The sequence below is a fragment of the Antechinus flavipes genome, chromosome 3, assembly GCF_016432865.1.
Source record: "Antechinus flavipes isolate AdamAnt ecotype Samford, QLD, Australia chromosome 3, AdamAnt_v2, whole genome shotgun sequence".
NCBI classification, from domain to species: Eukaryota; Metazoa; Chordata; class Mammalia; order Dasyuromorphia; family Dasyuridae; genus Antechinus; species Antechinus flavipes.
The window spans coordinates 228,374,953-228,396,725 of NC_067400.1; the positions used below are offsets into that span (position 1 = coordinate 228,374,953).

Consider the following 21,773-nt stretch of genomic DNA (forward strand, 5'->3'; position numbering starts at 1 on the left):
GCCATGGAAGAGCTCAAAAGGAACTTTGAAAATAAAGTAAGAGAGATAGAGGAAAAAGTAGGAAAAGAATTGAGAATGGTGCAAAAGGAAATACAAAAAGCTGATGAGGAGAAGATGCCTTAAAAAGCAAAATTGGCCAATTGGAAAAAAAAGGTACAAAAGTTCACTGAGGAAAATAATTTCTTAAAAATTAGGATTGAGAAAATGGAACCTAATAACTTTATGAGAAATAAAAATACAATAAAACAAAACTGGAAAAAATTGGAAAGTAATGTAAACTATCTCATTGGAAGAAGAACTCACCTAGAAAATAAATCCAGGAGAGTTAATTTGAAAATAATTATTCAACCTGAAAGTCATGATCAAAAAAAAAAAGCCTAGACATCATTTTTCAAGAAAGTACAAAGGAAAAAATGTCCTGATATTCTAGAATCACAAGAAAAAACAGAAATTGAAAGAATCCACTGATCACTTCCTGAGAGATCCCAAAATAAAACTCCCAGTTATATTATAGCCAAATTCCTGAACTCTCAGATCAAGGAGAAAATATTGCAAACATCCAAAAACAAAAGAATTCAAGTATACTGGAACCACAGACAGGATAACACAGGATTTAGCAGCTTCTACATTAAAGGCCCAGAGGACTTGTAATGTGGTATTCAGAGAACGACGGAGCTAGGATTCCAACCAAGAATCATCTACCCAGCAAAACTGAGTATGATCCTTCAGAGGAAAATGAAATACGGAATTTTCAAGTATTTGTGATGACAAGACCAGAACTGAATGGAAAATCTAATTTTCAAATACAGCACCCTGGAGAAGCATAAGAAGGTAATCAGGAAAATGTTAACAGAAGGGACTTCATATGGTTTATCTGTAGAGGATGATTCTTGTAACTCATTAAAATTTTCTCATTATTGTGGCAGTTAGAAGGAATATAGGCATTCAGAGGTGTAAGTTGTATATGAAGATAATATCTTTAAAAGAATGAAATTAAGGGGTGATGGAGAAGAAATGTCCTGGGAAAAAAGGAAAGGGAGAAGTGGAATAGTGTAAATTATGTACCCCCCTCCCCCCCAAAAAAGGCAAGAAAAAGCTTTTACAGTAGATGGGGAGAAGGGGGGTAGTGAATGAGTGACCCTTACTCTCATCAGAATTGGCTCAAAAAGAAAATAACATACACACTCAATATGAGTATAAAAATCTATCTTACTCTGCAAGGAATGTAAAAGGAGAATGGGATATGGAAAAGGGGAAGAGGGTGATAAAAGAGAGGGCACGGTCAGTAGCAAAACTCTTTTGAGGAAGGATGGGGGAAAGGAGAAAGAATAAATGGGGGGAAATAGTTAGCAATAGTAATTGTAAAAGTAATTTTGAAGTAAATTTTTCTGATCCACTACTAGGCATAAATCCCAAAAAAGAATTTTTAAAAAGAAAAAGGACCTATATATATAAATATTTATAATAGCATTTTTCTCAGGGCAAAAGATTTGGAAATTGAAAAGATGCCCATCAATTGAGAAATTGCTGAATAAATTATGGTATGTGATTATGATATAATGTTATTGCTCTATAGGAAATGACAACCAGGATGTTCTCAGAAAAACCTGGAAAGTTCTCCATGAGCTCATACAAAGAGAAATGTACTGTGTACAGAGTAATAGCAATGTTTTGGGATGATCAATTATAAATGACTTTGCTTTTCTCAGCAATACAATCATCCACAACTACTCTGAAGGACTTATGATGAAAAATCCTATCCATACCCAGAGGAAAAAACTGATTGTGTCTGAATGCAAATTGAAGAATACTCTCTTTTTCTCTCTCTCTTTTTTTTAAAGTTTACTTTTCTTGAGGATTTTTTTTAGGATGGGAGATATGTTTTCTTTTACAATATGACTTCTGTGGAAATATTTTTTAAAAAAGGAAAACAGTTCATTGGGAGAATATTGTAACAAATTTCTCTGATACAATTCTTATATTCAAGATACATAGGAAATTTATACAAATATATATAAAATCAAGAGTTTCTTGACAATAGGAAAATGTTTAAAAGATATTAACATGTAGTTCTCAAAAGAAAAATGACAAACTCCAACAACCACATTAAATAATGGACCAAATCATCAATGATAAGAAGAGAAAATATAAATTACATTCACTAACTTGATAAGAGTGACAAAATAAAATGATAACTGTTGCATGGCCAAAGGAAGGCCAAGCATAATAATTCACTATTAGTATATTAACACAATAAAAACATATTTTAAAAATATATATTAGATAGATAGGAGCACTTTTTGTTATAGAAAAAACGGGAAATAAAGTGGGCATTCAGAAACTGGAGGATGGATAAACAAATCATGGATTATGAATATAATCAAATATTATTTTGCTTTAAGAAGTAATGAGAGGGACAGTCAAAGATACCTAGAAAGATTTATATGAAGACACAGATTGAAGTAATGAACCAGAATAATTTGCAAAATGATTAAAATCCTAAAAAATAAAAATAATTGAAAAACTTGAGAACTATGATTAGTGCAATCAAGATTCCAGAATACTCATGTTTCTCAAAGGGAATCAGAGGTAAAAAATGAGATCTACATTCCCAAACATGGCCAGCATTTGGATTTGTTTTGCTTGACTACATTTGCTAAAAGGGAGGGCTTTGGGAAAGATAGATAGCACAGCAAAGAGCACTAATCCTGGAGTTAGGAGGACCTAAGTTTAAGTCTAGCCTCTCTCCTGGGCAAGTCACTTAATGTCAACTGCCTTGCCCCAAAATAAGTAAATGAAGTAAAATAAATAAAAAGGAGTGGTTGGGCTTTTTGGGGTTTTTTCCCCAAGGGGAAGAAGGCAAGAGGACCAAAAAAAAAAAAAAAAAAAAAAGGAGGAAAAGAAAATCAACGAAACATTAAAAATATACAAATGGAAGAAGATTCTCAAGGGAACAGAGGCAAGAAGTGCAATGTTGAACTACTATGTTAAATTTCATACTTAAAAACAATAGACTTATGTTGCTGTATACAAATTCTTATTATCCCTTATATGAACAAAAATTTACATTAAGCTCACAATAAAAAATATATTTTTTATTATTTATGTAATATTATAATTTTATAAGAAGCAGTTTGACACAATGGAAAAGACACTAGATTTTAAGTTGCAGAATTTAAATTTAAATCCCAATTTTCTGATGTTAGCTGTCTTTGCTCCACAATGGGACAGATTCTTCATATGTAAAATAAAAGAGCAACTTCTAAGTAACCTTTGAGCTCCAAATTTGTGATCTTAGGGTTATATTTTTTTCTGCCTACTAGCTGTCACAATGACACACATGAACTTTTATCATTTCCCTAAAATAGTAGATATTTAATAAATATTTCTCAAATTGAATTCAGGTGACCATGCAGACTCTGATGCCTTCCTGTGATGAGAAGTCATTATTTTTTGAGGCAGCCCTTTACACTTTTAAGTCTAATTGTCAACAAACTTTTTTGTTACACTAAGCCAAAAATTGTCTTTAACTTGTTTGCCCTGGTTAATCACAAATATTCATTATACAATGACAATTAAAAGCACCCTTGTTAATGTTATTTATCAGTTGCTCCAAAATATAAAGCAAAGCATCAAAAAATGTAAACTAAATTTCAATAACTACCATGTGCAGGAGGAAAAAAACCATACAATCTGGACCATTTTATGATTTAATATCTAAACCATTCCTGTATTTTTTATATTAGGTAATAAATATATTATATTTATATTATATTTTATATTATTTATATTCTAATCCGTGCGCTTTCCTACACAAGATTTTTTTTTAAAGATGTAACCATTGATGGCGACTGCCAACCACATGACAGGTGTGACCAATAAATTATACTCCCTTACTAAAGGAAAAAATCAATACTCCCCTGTTTTCAAGATATAGCCACTTAAAATGTATACAACACATAAACACATGAATTTTCAATGCTTTCTTTCAAAGTTTAGACTTTCTGGATATGTCTCAAAAGCTACTTCATTTCTGGGGGCTGCACATCAGGATTGTCTGTTCATATCCTGCCACACTTTCCTTACTCCTTGATGATCTATAAGAGAATCTTAACCTCAGGTCCTGGAACCTGTTTGAAGTTTGGTTTTTAAATATTTTGACAAATATATTTCAAAATAATTTGTTTCCTTTGTAACCCTGTGTATTTTATTTTATGCATTTAAAAAGTTTTCTGAGAAAGGGCCTGTGTCCATAGGCTTTACCAGATTGCCAAAGGAGGTCACGACACAAAAAAGGTTAAGAACTCTTAGTCTACATACTCTATGTTCCAGCCAAATTGGCCACCTTACTGCTGCTTGTACATGACAATCGAGCTCCTAATCTCTGTGCCTCATATAAATATAACAACAGTCTGTCTCTCATGACTGAAATGGTCTCCTACCTTACTTTTACCTCTTAAAAACCCTGGTTCCCTGAAAGCACAAAACCAATGCAACCAAGACCTCTAATCCAGACCTTCCCTGACATGTCAATTTGTAAATGCTCTCCCATCTTAAAAATCACCTTGTCTATATTCATATGCACATATGTTTAACTATATCCCAGAAGAATGGAAGTTCCTTTTAGACCAAAAACTGTTTTTTTTCCCTTTTTATCCCTAGCACCCAGCACAATTCTTTAATTAAATTTAATAAATGCTTGTTGATGAAGCTGAACCGAGTTGTTACGAGTAATTAAAAAGAGCAACAACTCTGCGGGATATATGTTGTCCAGTTATAAAACTGAAACAACACATTTTATTAACTTGGGAAACAAAAACAAAAAGAAAAGAATGCAAATGGCTATGAGAAAGGAGAGAGGAGGAGAGAGGGTAAGGAAAGAGAGGGAAGTAGGAAAAGAGAAAGAGGAAGAGTGGAGAGAGGGAGGAAAGAGGGAGGGGGAGAAGAGAGAGAATGAATAATTGTAATCTGGAAAAAATAAGAAAACTTTATGTAAAAATTACTAAAGAAACTGCCATCACTCAAACAGCAATAATCATACCAACATGCCTGAAAAATTAAGATTCAATGCACAGTCTTGCTGAGTTTCATGTGCCTTTGATTGTGGCACACTATACTCACAACCTATACAATATGGGCAATAACACAGATTATGATGCACATTTCAGACCAAGAACCTCATTTATACAGAGAAAGGTAGACACAAAACATGTTTTAACTCCTAAGTCCATTCACCTACAATGTAAGTTGGTTCCACACACAACCCCTACAAACTTTCCTGTTTCTTACCATTGTTTTATGTTTTGATAGGTCAAACACAATAATCAAACAACATAGTTAAACTTACACCAGCTTCTTGTCAGGTTTGAGTAGTTTATTGGAGAATTCACTGATGATTGCCAAGAAGGTTAGATTGGGAGGGAGGTAATAGTCTATATCTTGACTATCTCCATGAAATGCAAAATCAATTCCTTCTCTGTTAGCAAAAAGAGAAGAAAAAAAAAAAAGATAAAAACCAAAAAAATCCCTATAAAATCCAGGTTGAAAGCAGAAAAACTGCAAAGTAAAATAATAGTATTTGAAGTACATACTTGTGTATCATAGCTATCGATTCCCTGGAGTTCATCTGATCCCAGCCAAATGTGAGAGAAAATCGACGAGCAAGTTCTTTAATACTGGCAAAGGAAGCGGAGGAGTCAACCTGCTTTTTACGACTGTTATTGCTCCGATAGGTTGCCATGTGGTTCTGATATAACTGCAAAATCCAAATATCATCAAACATTTTTCACAGAAGAAAATCCTCAAGAAAATACCAATAGTATATTGAGATCTGTAGACACTGAGGATTTTTATATAGAATTTTAAAAACAGTGTTGGAAAATGATCTTACACCTTTTCCTTAACTACCCAAGGAAGCATGAATTCTATGACATCATAGGTCAAGTGGTCACCTACTAGAAAACCACTAGGTGACAGGGAATGCAATATCTACACAGCAACATTTTTGGACAGTACCAATCATTCCGAAGTAAAACACAAGCAAAACTCAAAGCAGGCCAAGAAATCCTATACTCAGAGAAAGCTGAGGTATATAGAATGCAATATACCTTTTCAGACAAGGCCAATGTGGAAATGTTTTACTTCAACTACATACTTGTTACAATGGTTTTTAATCTATTTTTTCCTCTTCAATATTGCAGGGTGAGGTGGGAGAGGAACTAAAGAAAAGGTGTTCCTTGCACCAAAAAGGAAAAAATATTAAGAAAAAAAGGAGTCATTAAGCATTTAAGGAAAAGCTCACAATAGTTAAAGGTTAACATGCTGAATGCATCATATACTTAAACAGAAAGGCAAGCTGCATGTAAAAGACTCACTATTTCATATACAATACTTTGTATATGAATTTGCTCATTTCATTTCATATAAAAGTTCAGAATAAAAGAGAGAAAAAGGAAGTTCAAAATGGGACAAAGACAAATAGGACAATTTTATTACTATTGTTTAAAGTTTTATAGGTTTTTTTTTAAACCTAATATATGTTTATAATGTCATATACAATCATCATTCTATTCTTTTATAAATTTTTAAATACTCCTATTTCTTAATGTTTACCAAGTTCACTTCAAAAAAAAAAGAGAAGGAAGGGGAAAATGTTGAGGAAGCATCATTATCTATGCTGAATATTTTTTTAAACATGATCTAATAATGGCCCCTTTTCCCCCTCCCATTAAAGAAGAACTATGCCAAGCCATTAAAAATCCCTCAGAAATAGACAATAAGTTCCATTTAACTTCAAAATCAACACAGTCAAACAGGGGTCAAGCTGAAATGATCTGTGTGTAATATATAAACACAGGGTTCTGACAGGCTGCTGTTTACCCTCACCTTAGCTCCTATTTCAGGGACTCAGGCCAGAATATAAAGCATCTGGCAGAATGTGAAATAGTAGCAAGGATTCATGTATCAGTCACTCTAGGAGAAACATGTTCTGCAGCTTAAAAACAGATATGTACAAGTAGATCAGGCTAAAACAGTTGCTAAACTAGATGTCCAGTTTCTCTAAATGATAGGAGCTCAGAAGTCTGAGGTAAAGGGGTTTAAAATTACTAATGAGATAGAAAGGTGGTGGGCAAAATGTAACATTTCTCTTTTCTTTACTATAACTTCAGCCTAAAATATAACAACACTAGCCTAGCTGATAATGAGCACAAACACTGTCAGGAACTAATTGGCACCCATCAAGTGAAGACACATAACCATTGTCCTTGAATAATAAGCATTCCAAAAGACAATCTGTTCCAGTAGGCACTAGTTCATCTCAGTTAAAGTTTAGAATTGCAGACTGTCAAAGAAACACCCCAAGTATGTAGCTGTCTACAGCCAGCATTTTGTTACCAGTCTCTGATGGAGAAATAATAGCCATTTACTTCAGGGACCTATTTGGCAAGCTAGTTAAAGGAAAGTAAAGAATTACTCAGAATTCAGAAAAATACTCTTTCAAGGGAATAGGCCAAAAGAAAAAACCAAGGTATGATCTTGGCTAATGAATTCAACAGTTGCTTAGTCCATGCCATTTATTGAGTACTTGCATGTAAAAAGTCTGAAAGACCACACCAAACACTGCCTTAATTTCACACTAGCGACATGAATATGTTGTTTCATGCCTATGTTTTCCTTAACTTATTAATAATGGAGCAATATTAGAGCACTCTGTCAACCTCAAATGAATGCAACAAAGTACATAGCAAGTACAGAACTATTAGATCTCTGCTTCTGAATCCAATATATTTTTTTTTAAGAAAAAAAGAAGTAAAAATAAGGGGGAGGGCAATCCAGCATCATAAACATACACCACTACAGATATAGGCATCAATTTGATGATGGTGTCAATTATTCAAGATTCTGGAAAAATTCCTGTAAGAGACGGCTCACCTTTCAGTAGTGTGGAAAATCAATCTCTACTTTTATATGTCAGAATTTTACAGCCAACATTGTTTTTCTTACCTCCTGCAAACAAACAATCAACGTCCTGGCACTCTCAATTTTATCATTGTGTCTCGTTCTGTTTATTGTTTCTTTAATAATATCACCAAAATCATGGTATGTCTAATAAAAATATGAAACAAAAGAACAAAATGACACCATTAGAGAAAAATAGTCACAGAAAAACATTCACAAACTAGCCACACTAACTTCTTATCAACTTTATACCAATTAAAAGGCTTATTTTAAAAAGTAAAATTTTATCTTATCATTAGCAGATTTAAAGTGCTTTCAATTCTACAGTCCATCTTAATAATAAATACAACTTATACAAAATAAAATTTAAAAACCAGAGGATACAGCATATCAGCCTATATATAAGCTAATGGCCCAAATACAAAACAAAGTAGTTAAAGGTTACTACAGAAGGCTATAATGTATAATCAGTAACCAATATGTAAGATTCAAGGACTTAGTCTTGGTCCTCTTAAGAAATTGGAACCATTAACAAAACTGAAATTTAGTTTCTTTCTAACAAGCCCTGGACAAATGGCCAAAGATTAATCAAGTCAAAGAGATTCAATTATCCTCAAACTGGAAAAATAAATCTTTAGATAGGAGAAGTTGTGATTACATAAACAGGATAATTTGGAATATAACATGCCAAGCTGTTACCCAAAGATCATATCCAATAATGTCATCCAGGCATTTTACATACAGCCTTGGTCTTGTGAAAAATCACTCTAACAAATATCAAAAGCAAAGCATATCATGAATTTAATCTATAGTGGAGAATCACAGTGACCTGCATATAATGCTTGTAGATTTCAACTGCCGTCATCATTTCCACCACATTATAAGCAATCAGTTTACAATATTCAGCCAGAATAATCCGTTTTCTGTATATTGAATCCAGTCTATGAGTTTCTTCTCTATTCATCTCTTCAGGCAAATCTAGGAAAAGAATTCAATTTATGCTCTTGATATATAACTTGTTGTTCACTTACACTGTATAAATGTGAGCAAATTGAACTTCCAACACATTCAATCTACCCACATCTCTTCCCCTCCTACCCAACACAACAGTTCCTATTTAATAGATACTAAAGGATATTTCTGTAACATTCTTTTCTTTTCTTTTTCTTTTTTTTTTTTTGCTGAGGCAATTGGGGGTAAGTGACTTGCCCAGGATCACACAGATAGGAAGTGTTAAGTGTCTGAGGCTAGATTTGAATTCAAGTCGTCCTGACTTCAGGGCTGGTGCTCTATCCACCTAGCTGCCCCTTTGTAACATATTTTCATGCAGGCTTGGCTTATACATAAAATAAGTCTATAAGTTTCAATTGTAGGAATGACTTCATAACCTTTACAATGCTTGATTCAATATTTAAGCAATAATTTGAAGTTGTTCAGTGCTTTTGGACAATAGCAAAATTATAAAATGAAAATTCCATTTGTCTTAATCAAGATCCTCTGCATCTTTATCAATAGTAGAAGGAGGAAAAGAAAGGACAATACTAACTACAAAGTAGAGTCAGTGAATATTGGTCTAAATTTAAAGGAAAAGAGGAAAGAAGAAGAATTTAACACTGATCTCTTTTCATCAAATCAATACTTAATAATAAATCAGACCTAAACCATTAAAAACAGAAAAATCCTAAATCTCAGCAAGTCAATTCTGACTAAAAGGTTTGAATAATAAGTTTAATCTACTTCATCTAATTCAAAATAAATTCAAATTTCCTAAGAAAAAGATTTCAATGAATTCCAAAAAAAAAATATCAAATATCAAAAAATGCTAGTATTTTAAAAGATAATGGTAGGATGCTATTAGGTTTTTTTCAATAGTTTCAATCATGTCTGAATCTTTGTGTCAACATTTGGGGTTTTCTTGGTAGAGATACTAGAATGGTTTGCCATTTCCTTTCTAGCTCAATTTAAAAATGAGGAAAAAAGACAAACAGCACTGAGTGATTTGCCCAAGTTCACAGAGCTAATAAAGCTGAAGCTGCATTGTAACTCATGAAAATGAGTCTTCCTGTGTCACTGTGTTCACTGTATCACCTAGCTGCTCTCTAGGATAAATTAAGCATTTTATAAAAAACAAGATACTGAGTGTCACTAATTATGACACTTTTAAACTTGGGTAACATTAAGAGGTTTGGAATTTTGATGGAGCCAGGAAGAAAAAACAGACGAGAGATTGTGGCCAGAACTAAGATCAACAGAAAAGAACTAGAGTAAAACAAGGAAGTACAAGGAGAAGAAATGGGTTATTTAAATATTAGGTATATTGGCATCAAGTCTGAAAACATGATCTAAAAGAGACATATTTGGATCTGATGTTATGATGTTATCATTGTGGAGTGCCAATGGCTGATGCCCATGTGGACATGCCCTTTCAAATATGACAAAAAAGGTATAGATACCCCCCCCCAAAAAAAAAAGATTACTTGACAACTCAGAAACTAGAAAATAAATTTATAATTTTCTGTTTATTTTTAAAAAGCCAAATAGCCAATATGCATATCTAATAAAATGACCTCTCCTAAATATGTACCTTAAACATTCAAGTACAAAAGATGCTTTGGGACTAGAAGTTTAAAAATATGTGGGACTGCTATAAAATTCTCCAGATCATGACAGCTGGTGGTGCGGTAGATAAGAGCACTGACCCTTAAGTCAAAATAACCTGAGTTCAAATCAAGACTCAGATACTTAATACTTATTAGCTGTGACCCTGGCAAGTCACCTAACTCCAACTGCCTTGCAAAAAAACAAAAGAAACCTCCAAATCTTTACTTCTGGTTACACACACCCCTTCTCTCCCATGTCTTTCCCTGGATTGATGAAGGCTCTAGAACTTTAAAAAGTATGATTCGGGGCTATACTTACTGTTCTCCCCAAAAACGTGATCCTTGACAAACTCGATCATTCGTGACTGTAGATCGTGATCAGGAAGAAACTTGAGCAATGAAAAATCTTCATCCTCATCCACACCTTGGTGACTTAAAACAATCAGCAAGTCACATAGTAGAATGAAGGCCTAAAAACATAAGCACACATACACAAACAACTTTAGAATCCTGAAGAAAAACACCACTAAATGTACTCCTCCATCTATCTACCCCCAAAATTAAAAAAAAAAAAATCTACCATAGATGTCATCCCACTTCCCATTTCTTTCTCCCTGAGAGACTACATCATCTCTAATAAAACCTTCAGTTTGAAGGTCTTAGTATAAGAGGACAAGATTCACTATAAAGAAAAAAGTTCTTAGAGTAAATAATTATAAGATACAGGCTTTCATTTTTGGTTTGGTGAAAGAAAATAATAAGTTCTAGAGAAAATAGACTGTTAACACCAACCTTTTCACTCACATCCTTATTATGATGGTTGAGGTATGATTCACATATCAAGCGGAAACATGTCATCTTTTCACTCAATTCCGCAAGAGTTTCCTGAAAATATTTTTAGGTCTCTTTAAAAATTAGGGAACTTCTTTCAGAACAAAGCACTTGTTTTATAATTATACTTTAATAAATTTTTTTCTATCAACAAAAATTCACCTTTCTTCCCATCCTATATCCAGCCCATCCTTCATTCTCCACCGAAATAAAAAAACAAACCAAAAAAAACTCTATTACAAACATGCAGAATCAAGCAAAATAACTTTCTTCTCTAGCCATATCCCAAAAAATCTTATTTTCTGAGTCTTACAAGCTCTCTTTTAGGGGGTAGCTAACATGTTTTTCATCATTTAGTCCTCTGGAATCATGGCTGGTCATTATACTGATCAAAATTCCTAATACTTTCAAAATTGTTAAGTTTTACCATATTGTTGACACTATACAAATTGTCCTCTTGATTCTGCTCACTTCACTTTGCATCAGAGAATACAATTCTTCCCAGAAAACAAATTACTTCTAAACCCCCTAACACTATCAACATAAGCTTGCCAAATTTTCTGTTATGCTCTAAGAACTGCATGAATTGCAAAGACCTACAAAGGGGACATCAAAGAAACAATGTTAAAATAAAAAAGATCTTAAAGTCATTCAAGTTCAGAAATTGGAAGAGAACAACAATCACCAAAGATTTCCCTCCTCCCCCAGATTAGAGTATTTAACAAGTTACAATGATATACTTTGTCATACTACAGCTCTAATTCTAAGTTCAAGAAGAACATGTCAAGTATTGTCTCTCAGGCAACTATGTTACATAATAGGTAAAGTCCTGAGCCAAGAATCAGAAAGACCCAAGTTTAAATTTGGCCCAAGACATTTCCTAGCTATCTAACCTTGGAAAAGTCACTTAAAGCTGCTTGCTTCAGTTTCCTTAATTATAAAATAGAAATAATAATGATAGCATATACTTTACAGGGTTTTTGTGAGGATGAAATGAGATAATATTTGCAAAGTGCCTGGCACATAGTAAAGTACTTTATTATACAGACTACTTATGCAAACTTTTTTCTGCAACTGAAAAAAGAAAAGATATCTATGCCAGTCATATAATTTACTAACATTAGCTGAAAATAAAAATTAGAATTTTCAGATTCTTCCTTTTCTTTCAGGACCTGAGGCCTTATTAGTGTCTTTGGAGGGGAAAAACAAAACCCAAAAACAACCAAGCAAAACAGAAAAAGACCCTTTCATCCTTATGGGAAGTATTCTAAAGTGAATTTCACTAACATTAATATCTGGGAAGAGAAAGGGGCAAAAAATCAAATTGCCAATGGTGAGGGAAAATGGAAACATTCCAGGTGGAAATAACCAAGAAATAGGGAATCAAAAATCCTTTTTTGAGGTAATATGGAAGGGATTTTCTAAAGTACACAAATTATTTTACCAGATCGGTTAACAAGTTAACAAAACAATAAATTTCACTTCCTTTGAGGAATGAAACTAAATATCATTATTAAAAAGCACTGAAATTGCCAAAAAGAAAGCAGAGAAATAAGAGACTAGAAAAATTCATAGAAATAATAAGCCTTTTAATTAACAAGATAATTGCAACAAAATGAATTTACTTGTGAAATTAAGAATGCCTCAAATTAAAAGTGTAGGTCATTGACATCTGTAGCACATGGCCCAAGATGTAACAAGTAATATTTTAAAGCATAAGTAAATAATCCCAGTATAGTTTAATACAAGCAGTTCTAAAATTTATTACTTTTAAAACTTCTACTTAATCACATCACAATATGATCTATTCCTTAATATACTTTGCATAACTATATATGTATAATTTATATCAAAGTGCTTATTTTCTCAAAATGGAAGAAGAGGAGGGAATTTGGAATTCAAAAATTATTTTTAAAAATGCTGAAAATTGTTCTTACATGCAATTGAGAAAATTAAAAATTCTTTTAAGAAAAATTACCTTCCTTATTCAATATATGTATCTAAATATATGATAATACAAAATAATTGTGATCTACACAATTTTCAATAGCCAAATTTATTGAAGCTTTTATTTTGTTCCTCTTCCTTCACCTTTTAGCTTTTCTTTACTATGATCTTTATTTTAATAACAAATTAAATTTGTTATATTCGCAGGATCACATAGGATCATAGACCCAAGGAATTGAAAGAGATCTCAAGTCATCTGATCCAAATATCTCATTTTATAGTTAAGAAAAATGAAGCCTAACATGGTAAATTCAATAATTTGCTCAAGATCACACAGATAATAAGCAAAAGTCAATTTGAAGTTGGGCCTTCTGATATTGCATTCTTTAAAATGTATCATCACTTCTCAAAAAAAAAACTTTTTTAAGTTTATACAAAGCCAACTGTGGCCTTAATTTGGTAATAAAGATACTTAATTCATAAACACTATATAATATTAATCACTAACAGAAAGCATAGTCTGTAAGAAATGAGATAAACCAATGATTCCACAATGTTCCTGCTAATATGAATACCACTGACTAAAATCACATGTTTTTGGTAAGGTAATTTTCTCAAAAATTTAGAAGAAAGCTTAATGTTCATTTAATCTATAAAATCCATTATTTTTCAGATAGGGAAATGATCTTTTTTTTTCTTTCAATCTTATCTCCTTTAAAAAGTATAACAGTATCTTACTTTTACATTACCTTTTCCTCCCAATGTCTCTCTTCCCTCCCACACCTAGAGTTCAATCCCTTTTAACAAAGAATAAAACAAAATCAGTAAAACTAGTAAACATATTAATTAATACATTCTATGAAATATTCTACACCCATTACCTTTATAAAGGAAAAAGATGAATTTTTATCTCTCTCTCTCAAAAAGTAAAATAATACAGTGGGAAATGAAAGGGACTTTTAGGGTCAGAGGACCTGGGTTCCACTTCACCTCTGGAATAGTGTATGACCTTGGACAATGAACCTCTCTGGGACCTCATCTATAAAATGAGGATACTGAACTACATGCCTTTCCAACTCTTTTTCTATGATCCAATCGAGGTCTATTATTCTTTGCGGCTATATTTGAGCATTGTAAATGTACATTGTTTCATTTTTATGTTTTTAGTCAGTGTCTATATTGTTTTCCTGGTCTGGCTATTTCATTTATGTGTCTTCCTATAATTGACTTTACTCTTTGTAGCCATTATTTCTTATAGCAAAGTAATACTCTATTATATTAATTTACCAGAACACATCCATCCATTCCTCAAATTGATGGACCTCTACCCTGTTTTTAGTTTTTTGCTACTTAAAAATGAGCTGTTATAAATACTTTGTTGTCTATGAGATCTTTCTATCTGTAATCATCTTTGGAATTAGAAGTTTGGTAATGGGATCAGCAAGTCAAAGTGTATGGACTTCTACTTATTTCTTAACAATTTCAAAGCAAGTTCCAGAATAGTTGGATCAATTCACAACTTTATTAAAAGCAATACCCATATCTATCTTTCCACACCATCTCCATATTTTTTTTGTCATTTCTGCCAATTTTCTGTGTGAAATGAGACCTTAGAGTTGTTTTAATATATATTTTTCTCTTGTTATGTTTAACTAAGAATATTTGTTAACATAGTTAATAATTTGCATTCCTCTTTTGAGAATTATTCTTTGTTTATCCATAGCCTTAGACTAGTTTAGTTATTGATCTAGCAATTCTCTAATTATTATTAAATAATAAGTAATATAATTATTAAACAATAATTAACTAATATTATAATGATTAAAAACAAGATCTTCCACAAAACTTTTAGCATTTTTGATCTTCTATAAAAATAAAATTCTCAAGATAAAAGATAACAGTCTGTCAGCATACCTGGGAGGAAGGTGTTTCAGTTACCAATGATTCAGTAACTAATTCCAGCTGCCATAAGAGAGCAAAGTAACTGCATTGAAGAGCAGGGATTAAAGTCTGAAAGGAGAATATTACCCTCTTAAACAAAAGCAAATTTAATATTCAAATAAAACCAAATAAAAATTTAGGCATTGAAATCTAAACAATGGAGAAGCACAAAGCATACAAAAGGCACCTTAATGGTTTTACTTTTCAACCACAAAAAAGGATCAACAAGAAATGTGTGTTCAAATTTTGAGAAAAAACAGCAATCTGAAGTAAATACACCACTCCCACCCCCTTCTGGATGCCTCATTCAAAAGGAGTATGAAGAATCTTTTCTATTCTTTGCAGAAGAAGGTAGTTTAACACAAAAATACTGGCAGAAAGAATCAAAACTGTTTTTTATGGACCCTTTTTCAAGGAATCCAAAATACTAATTACATTTTCTAATTAAACACCATTAAAAACTCATTCCTAAAAAATCAAAATTACACATGCACGTTACCTCAGCAGGCAAACCCCCATTTTCCTTCTCAAAATTCAGGATTTTCAAAGTCCAATCACCAATGTGCCACCTGGTGAGATCATGTGCACTAAGCCATAAGCAAAACAAGAAATTATTTTGTTGACAAAACAGTAATGCCTCATTTAATTCTAAAATGAATCATGAAGAAAGATCTGCAACCAGAGAAAGAATTGATATATAGAAGATTGCATACAATAATTTTATATATGTTTGTATGTATATACATATATACATCTGCTTGCATCTAATGATAGCCATTTTAGGGGGGGGATGGGAACAAAGACAAAAAAAAGAAATTTACACGATGACTTTATTATGTTTTTTAAAGGAATAGCAAGTTGTACATAATAAATTTGTAGTTTCATGTGCAATCATCTTTTTTATTATACTACATTATGAAAATGCTTGTTTTATTCCATAAATTAAAAATAAAATATATTTTTAAAAATAGAATCAGAAAGCCAGACAAAATTGAGTCTTAAATATAAAATACTTAATTTTTTAAAAAATAGTAAAATGAAATTTTAATCCTTTCAATAACTAAATCATTACCACTGAATGTGAAGAGCTGAGGGAAATTGATTTTAAGCATTATACAAAAGCCATTATATCATGATCATTATTCTTGTATCAACAAAGTCTCCTCTCTCCAGATTGAACCCTCCTTTTGTAACAAAAAGAAAAAAAATTTTCCTGATCTAATATTTCTTCAAAATGTGTGTGAAAATCTGCACTCAGAGGCGCCTGTGTCTACATCTTAAGGACAGATGTTCTACTACCTGCTTGTGGAGCCCTCTGTTGACTTTTCAATGGTTCAGGGCTGAATTTTTTCTTTAGTAATCAGACTCACTTATACTACCACAGTCACTGTGGGGTCTTGTCTTCTTGGTTCTGTTTATTTCACTCTTTCCATGTCTCTCTAAATTCCTCATTATTTCTCATTGAACAATCATAATAATCTTTTCCAGCTACTGAATGAGCACCTATTTGGATGCTGGATCTCTGCATTTATCTCTGACTGCCTTAGTAGTACATGTGAAAATAATACGTTTTGGGATTATTAGGTCAAAAGCTGCGGGGAGACAGGAATCCCTTTTCTTACCTAATTTCCAGTCAATATTCAGAAAACCGAACCACTTTACAGCTCCACCCACAAGGACAATTTTTTGTTTCTAGTCACTTTTCCTGAGCTGCATGGAATTTGGTAACAACTCAAGAGTTGTTTCAATATGTATTTAACAATAATAACAACAAGAAGAATAAAAACAATAATATGGTTTGCAAAGTACTTTACAATTATGCCACTCAATTCTCACAACAATCTGGAGGGTAGGTGCCATTATCATCCCTATTTTACAGAGAAAAAGCTGACAGAGATAGGGGTGAAAATAAGAGGGTCATACAATTAGGAAATATTTATGACAAGATCTGAATGCAGGTCTTCTTGACTCCAAGTCCCATGATCTACTCCATCACCCAGCTGCCTCTTTCTCTTAATGTCAATGATTTGTAACATGTTTTCAATTTAGCATTTTCATTTAACATTTACAATTCTTTGATAACTACTCACATTCTTTGACCACTTACCCACAGAGCAATGATTCTTAACCTGGGTCTGTGTCCTTTTTGAGAAACTGTCTTATAATTATAATCAACAAAACTGGTTTCCTTTATTATTATATGTATCTTCTTTTATGTATATAAATTTTATATATATATACATATATATGTATATACATACACACACATACATATATATAATTTATATATGCATAAATAAAACATCATCCTGAGGAGGGATTCAAAGGTTTCACCAGCAAAGGGGCCCATGACACAACAAAAGTCAATTGTCCTTGGTCTAAAAGAATGGCTTTAGATGTTACGTATTTGGGCCACTTATTTATTTTACTATGCATTTCAGATATTGGGCTTATTGGTAATATTTGACACAAATATTTTCTTCCTTTCTACAGTTTCTTTTCTAATTCTATCTTCATTGATTTTATTCATACAAAAGTTTGTAAATTTTGCACAGTATAAAGCATCTATTTAATTTTTTTATGCTCCAAACAATTTCCTTTTTTGGTTCAAAAATCTCCCCTACTCATAATGGTAAAAAGTAGTTAACTTTTCTTTCTAAATTTTTAAAAGGTATGACCTTTTGTATTCAGGTTATATATAGATTTTGAACTTACTGTGGAATTTAGTGTCAGATTTTGCTTGGGGAAAGCTACTTTAACAGAGAAGCAAGAATGATTTATAAGAATTGACTTTTTTGATAGTTAATTGTACTTAAGCTAGAAAAGAACATGAGGTGGCTTGAATATACAACTCTCATCTTAAAAAAACACAGTATTTTTCTAAAAATGTTGTTTGTGTTCCTTTATTCCAGTAAGTACTTTTCTTTATTTAAAAGCACACAGTTTCAGTTCTTATGCCAATTATCATAAATTGTAAATTGTAACTAATAAGGCTTTAAGTTTATACTTGTTTTTAGTTTTAATTTATTTTTCAACCTCACCTATTCATAGATTACACACAAAAAAATCATAAAACCATTTCAATAACAGGAATAATGGAAGGATTAAACAATCACAATACCTACTTATTAGTTACTACATTCAGTGATCTATGAATATCTTCAATCTCTCTGATTCAAAGTCTAGATGCCACTGGAAATTGTCAAACTTGGGAGAAATTTGATTATATCTGGAAGAAAGAGTGTGGACCTTCAAAAATGCACTTAGAGCTACCAGATGTGCAATCACAATCTTCACTAACTACTCACAATGCACAGTATACTGTCTGGGACAGCTAAACCCATGTTTCAATGATACTTAGGGAAAGAAAAAAGAATAATGATCCCTTCGCTTTTTGATTATACTATATAATAATGGACTAGACACACAGCAGTGCCTAATGTGAAAGGTTTTTGGGGGTTTTTTTTTGTTTTTGTTTTTTTACTACTAGCATAATTAAAACCAAGGGAAAATGATATATACAAAAGATAGGAGTTTCCAGCTATATGACAAAAGCTCTTGCAAATAAATTTATTTCACTGCATTACAGGGTCAATAAAAATTTTATGAATTCATAAACACCATAGGAATCCTAGTTTTGAGGACACATACAGAACGTATAAACAGACATGTTTTATATATATATACATAGATATAAGTAAATAACCCTCTTACTTGTGAAAAGCTGTTAGTTTTTTTAGGATGCAGGACATTCGAAAAATATGTTCTTCACTGATACCCAAACTGTCTTCCTAAATAAGTTATAAAAAATAGAAACGATAAGGAATGAGAACACACATATTGTTCTTCTGCAATCATCAAAATAAAAACAGGACTTGGCTAAGCTAATACTCTTCCCCAGAGGCTTTCATCAGAGTTTACAGTTGTAATGTAGAGAAGCAGAAATAATACTACTATCTTATACTTAAAGAATTTTTTAATTCATGAATACTTACAATACTTTGTTTACATTACTTCTGGGAAGTAAGTAATGCAAGCATTATTATCTGCCTTTTACAGAGGAATAAATAAATGAACAGTGACTTGAGCACCATACAGGAACATGTGGAGTCAGACTTTAGAGCAACTACAAGCTCTGTCATCTCTTAAGCTAATAACCAAAGGCAAGTATTTTGACCTCTCAGAGCATTTCAGTTTCCACATATATAAAATGCAGATTAAAAAATACCTACAATGATGTTTACATAACTACCTCTATCCTTCAGATTATGGGGGAACAAAAAGAAAGAAGAAAGTCCAAAGATATAAAAATAAATTCTTGTCAATCCTGCTTCCCCTCATCCTTTTCATGTCACACAAGGGGAAAAAAAAAAAAAGATAAAGAAATACAAGTTAAAATTACCCTGGCATGGATTCTGTCAATATAAAGTTATTATAAAATAAAATAAAATAAAATATTAAAAAAAAAAAAGAAAGAAAGAAATACAAGTTAACCTAACTATCAGATTTCTCTAACGAGAAGAGAATCTACTCAAGGTCCTAAAACCAATGTGGGAAAGGAGCAGGACGTATCTTTTATATAACTTAATTATCTTATTATAAAGAAAAAGCTGAAATAACAACTAAATCCAAATCTCACTCTCAATGCACTAATTTCACGTACAATGAATTAAATCTAAAATATAGTTAACAACAAATTTTTGAATATAAATTCCTTCCCTACCACTGTAGAGTGACTACCTATCAGAAACTAAACACTAAACATTCCAAAATAGTTTTCTTTCCTTCATGATGAATTCAGCCACACAGGGAAATTCGTGTCTCCCACAGCTATTTCTGCATTTTAAAATGAATGAAAATTTTAATCTAATCATCCTCAAAAAAAATTACTGCAACTTTTCAAACCTGGATAAATGACTGGAAGATGCTTAATAGACAACTAAAAATTAATCCATGGTCATAGGCAGAGATTTTACCTCCTTCTCCAAAGTAAATGTTAAAAATTTCATCTTCATGATCTACTATTTACTACACCATCATCACCACCCTCATCCCCCATTACATCCTTCTTCTCAGTTACCCACTCTGTTTGTACTTACCTCTTGGAAAAATTCACCTATTAGTTGGGAGAAGTCCATAACCATCTCATCTATTAGGTGGTGAAGCGCCTCAGACACAAAAGGGTAAATTGCCAGTTGTTCACCGCAGAGGATGCTGTATACCTTGGAGCAGGCCTCAAGGACATTAAGGTCAGTGTGTTTGTGCACAAGTTCTTTCATCTCCGTTAGCAACGCATCCAAGTACTACGAAGAAATGCAGGATCTCATGAGGAGGGCCAGGTCACCATCCCAATGGTTGCTTAACAACTCTAATCCAAGAAGGAAGAGCTAAGTTAACAAGCACTTGTTGAGCATCCAGTGAGCACTGAATATTGTACTAAGGAGAAGTGAGCAAATTTGAGGGAGGAAAAGGGGAAGAGTATGACAACAACAATTATGAGAACTAAAAAGCTCTCAGAATAATGTAGTGGAAGGAGCAATGGACCTCAGAATCAGAGAATCTGAGTTCAAGTTCTAGCTTCAATCTTGACTAGCTGTATAATCTTAGGCAAGTCACTTATCCTCATTGAGACTGTTTCCTCAACTATAACATAGGATAAAAAAAGTTGTGCTACCTACCTCATGGGGTAGTGTGAGGAGAGTGCTTTCTCAACTTCAAAATAACAAAAAAAAGTTATTATGCAATATTATTACTATATGAATTTTATTAACAATAGTAATGTCTCTGTTGCATTGTATATACTTTACAAACAAGCAATCATGAAGAACTGGAATAACAGGTGTCATTTTTAAAAAAGGAAAAGAACAAAAATGAGCTATGTGGCAAGAGTGAGAATGACCAGCCTACTTCCTATGCCCTCTTGGTATCCTTACAATGTCAAAAGATCAAGGAAAATCCACAGCACAGAAGGGAAATGTATGCAACCTTACCAAGAATGCCATCTTTGCTTAGCAAGTCAAGGAAATACCCACAATGAGACCACAAATTCATTCAAGTATCTAATAATTTTTAGTTTCCCATTTTCTAAAAACACAAACATATTTTATGTATTTACATACACAGGGGTACATGTATGTGAATATATAAATATATCTATGAATGTGTTCTTAGAAAACACACACACACACACACACACACACACACACACACACACACACAGACATAGGACCAGAGATTTAGAATGGCAAAAGACTCAGAAACACATCTAATCCAATCCCTTCATTTTACAGAAGAGAAATTGAGGTCCTAAAAGGTTAAGTGACTTACCTAAGGTCCCAAAGCTATTAAGAAGCAGAATTTGAAGCCAGTTCCTATGCCTCTAAACACAGAGCTCAGTAAAAGCCTATAAATCTCTCAGAGAAGAAAATAAACAGCACTTGCAACTGGACATCTATCTCAGGCAGGGTTCTTAACCTGGTGTACACAGATTCCTAA

General features: G+C 32.5%; 1 protein-coding gene across 3 annotated transcripts in view; it reads right to left on the reverse strand.

Moving 5' to 3' along the window:
- LOC127553697 (cohesin subunit SA-2-like) overlaps positions 1 to 21,773 on the reverse strand; it is a 121,780-nt gene that overhangs the window by 38,781 nt on the left and 61,226 nt on the right. For all 3 annotated transcript variants that reach the window (XM_051984610.1, XM_051984611.1, XM_051984609.1), the window contains exons 20-30: positions 20,378 to 20,581; positions 18,993 to 19,069; positions 15,778 to 15,865; positions 15,252 to 15,347; positions 14,087 to 14,134; positions 11,352 to 11,444; positions 10,879 to 11,029; positions 8,789 to 8,937; positions 8,005 to 8,106; positions 5,592 to 5,755; positions 5,348 to 5,476 (exon numbers count right to left, since the gene is read on the reverse strand). In XM_051984610.1, coding sequence (XP_051840570.1) covers positions 5,348 to 5,476; positions 5,592 to 5,755; positions 8,005 to 8,106; positions 8,789 to 8,937; positions 10,879 to 11,029; positions 11,352 to 11,444; positions 14,087 to 14,134; positions 15,252 to 15,347; positions 15,778 to 15,865; positions 18,993 to 19,069; positions 20,378 to 20,581 — 1,301 coding nt within the window. The remainder of the gene's footprint in view (positions 1 to 5,347; positions 5,477 to 5,591; positions 5,756 to 8,004; positions 8,107 to 8,788; positions 8,938 to 10,878; positions 11,030 to 11,351; positions 11,445 to 14,086; positions 14,135 to 15,251; positions 15,348 to 15,777; positions 15,866 to 18,992; positions 19,070 to 20,377; positions 20,582 to 21,773) is intronic.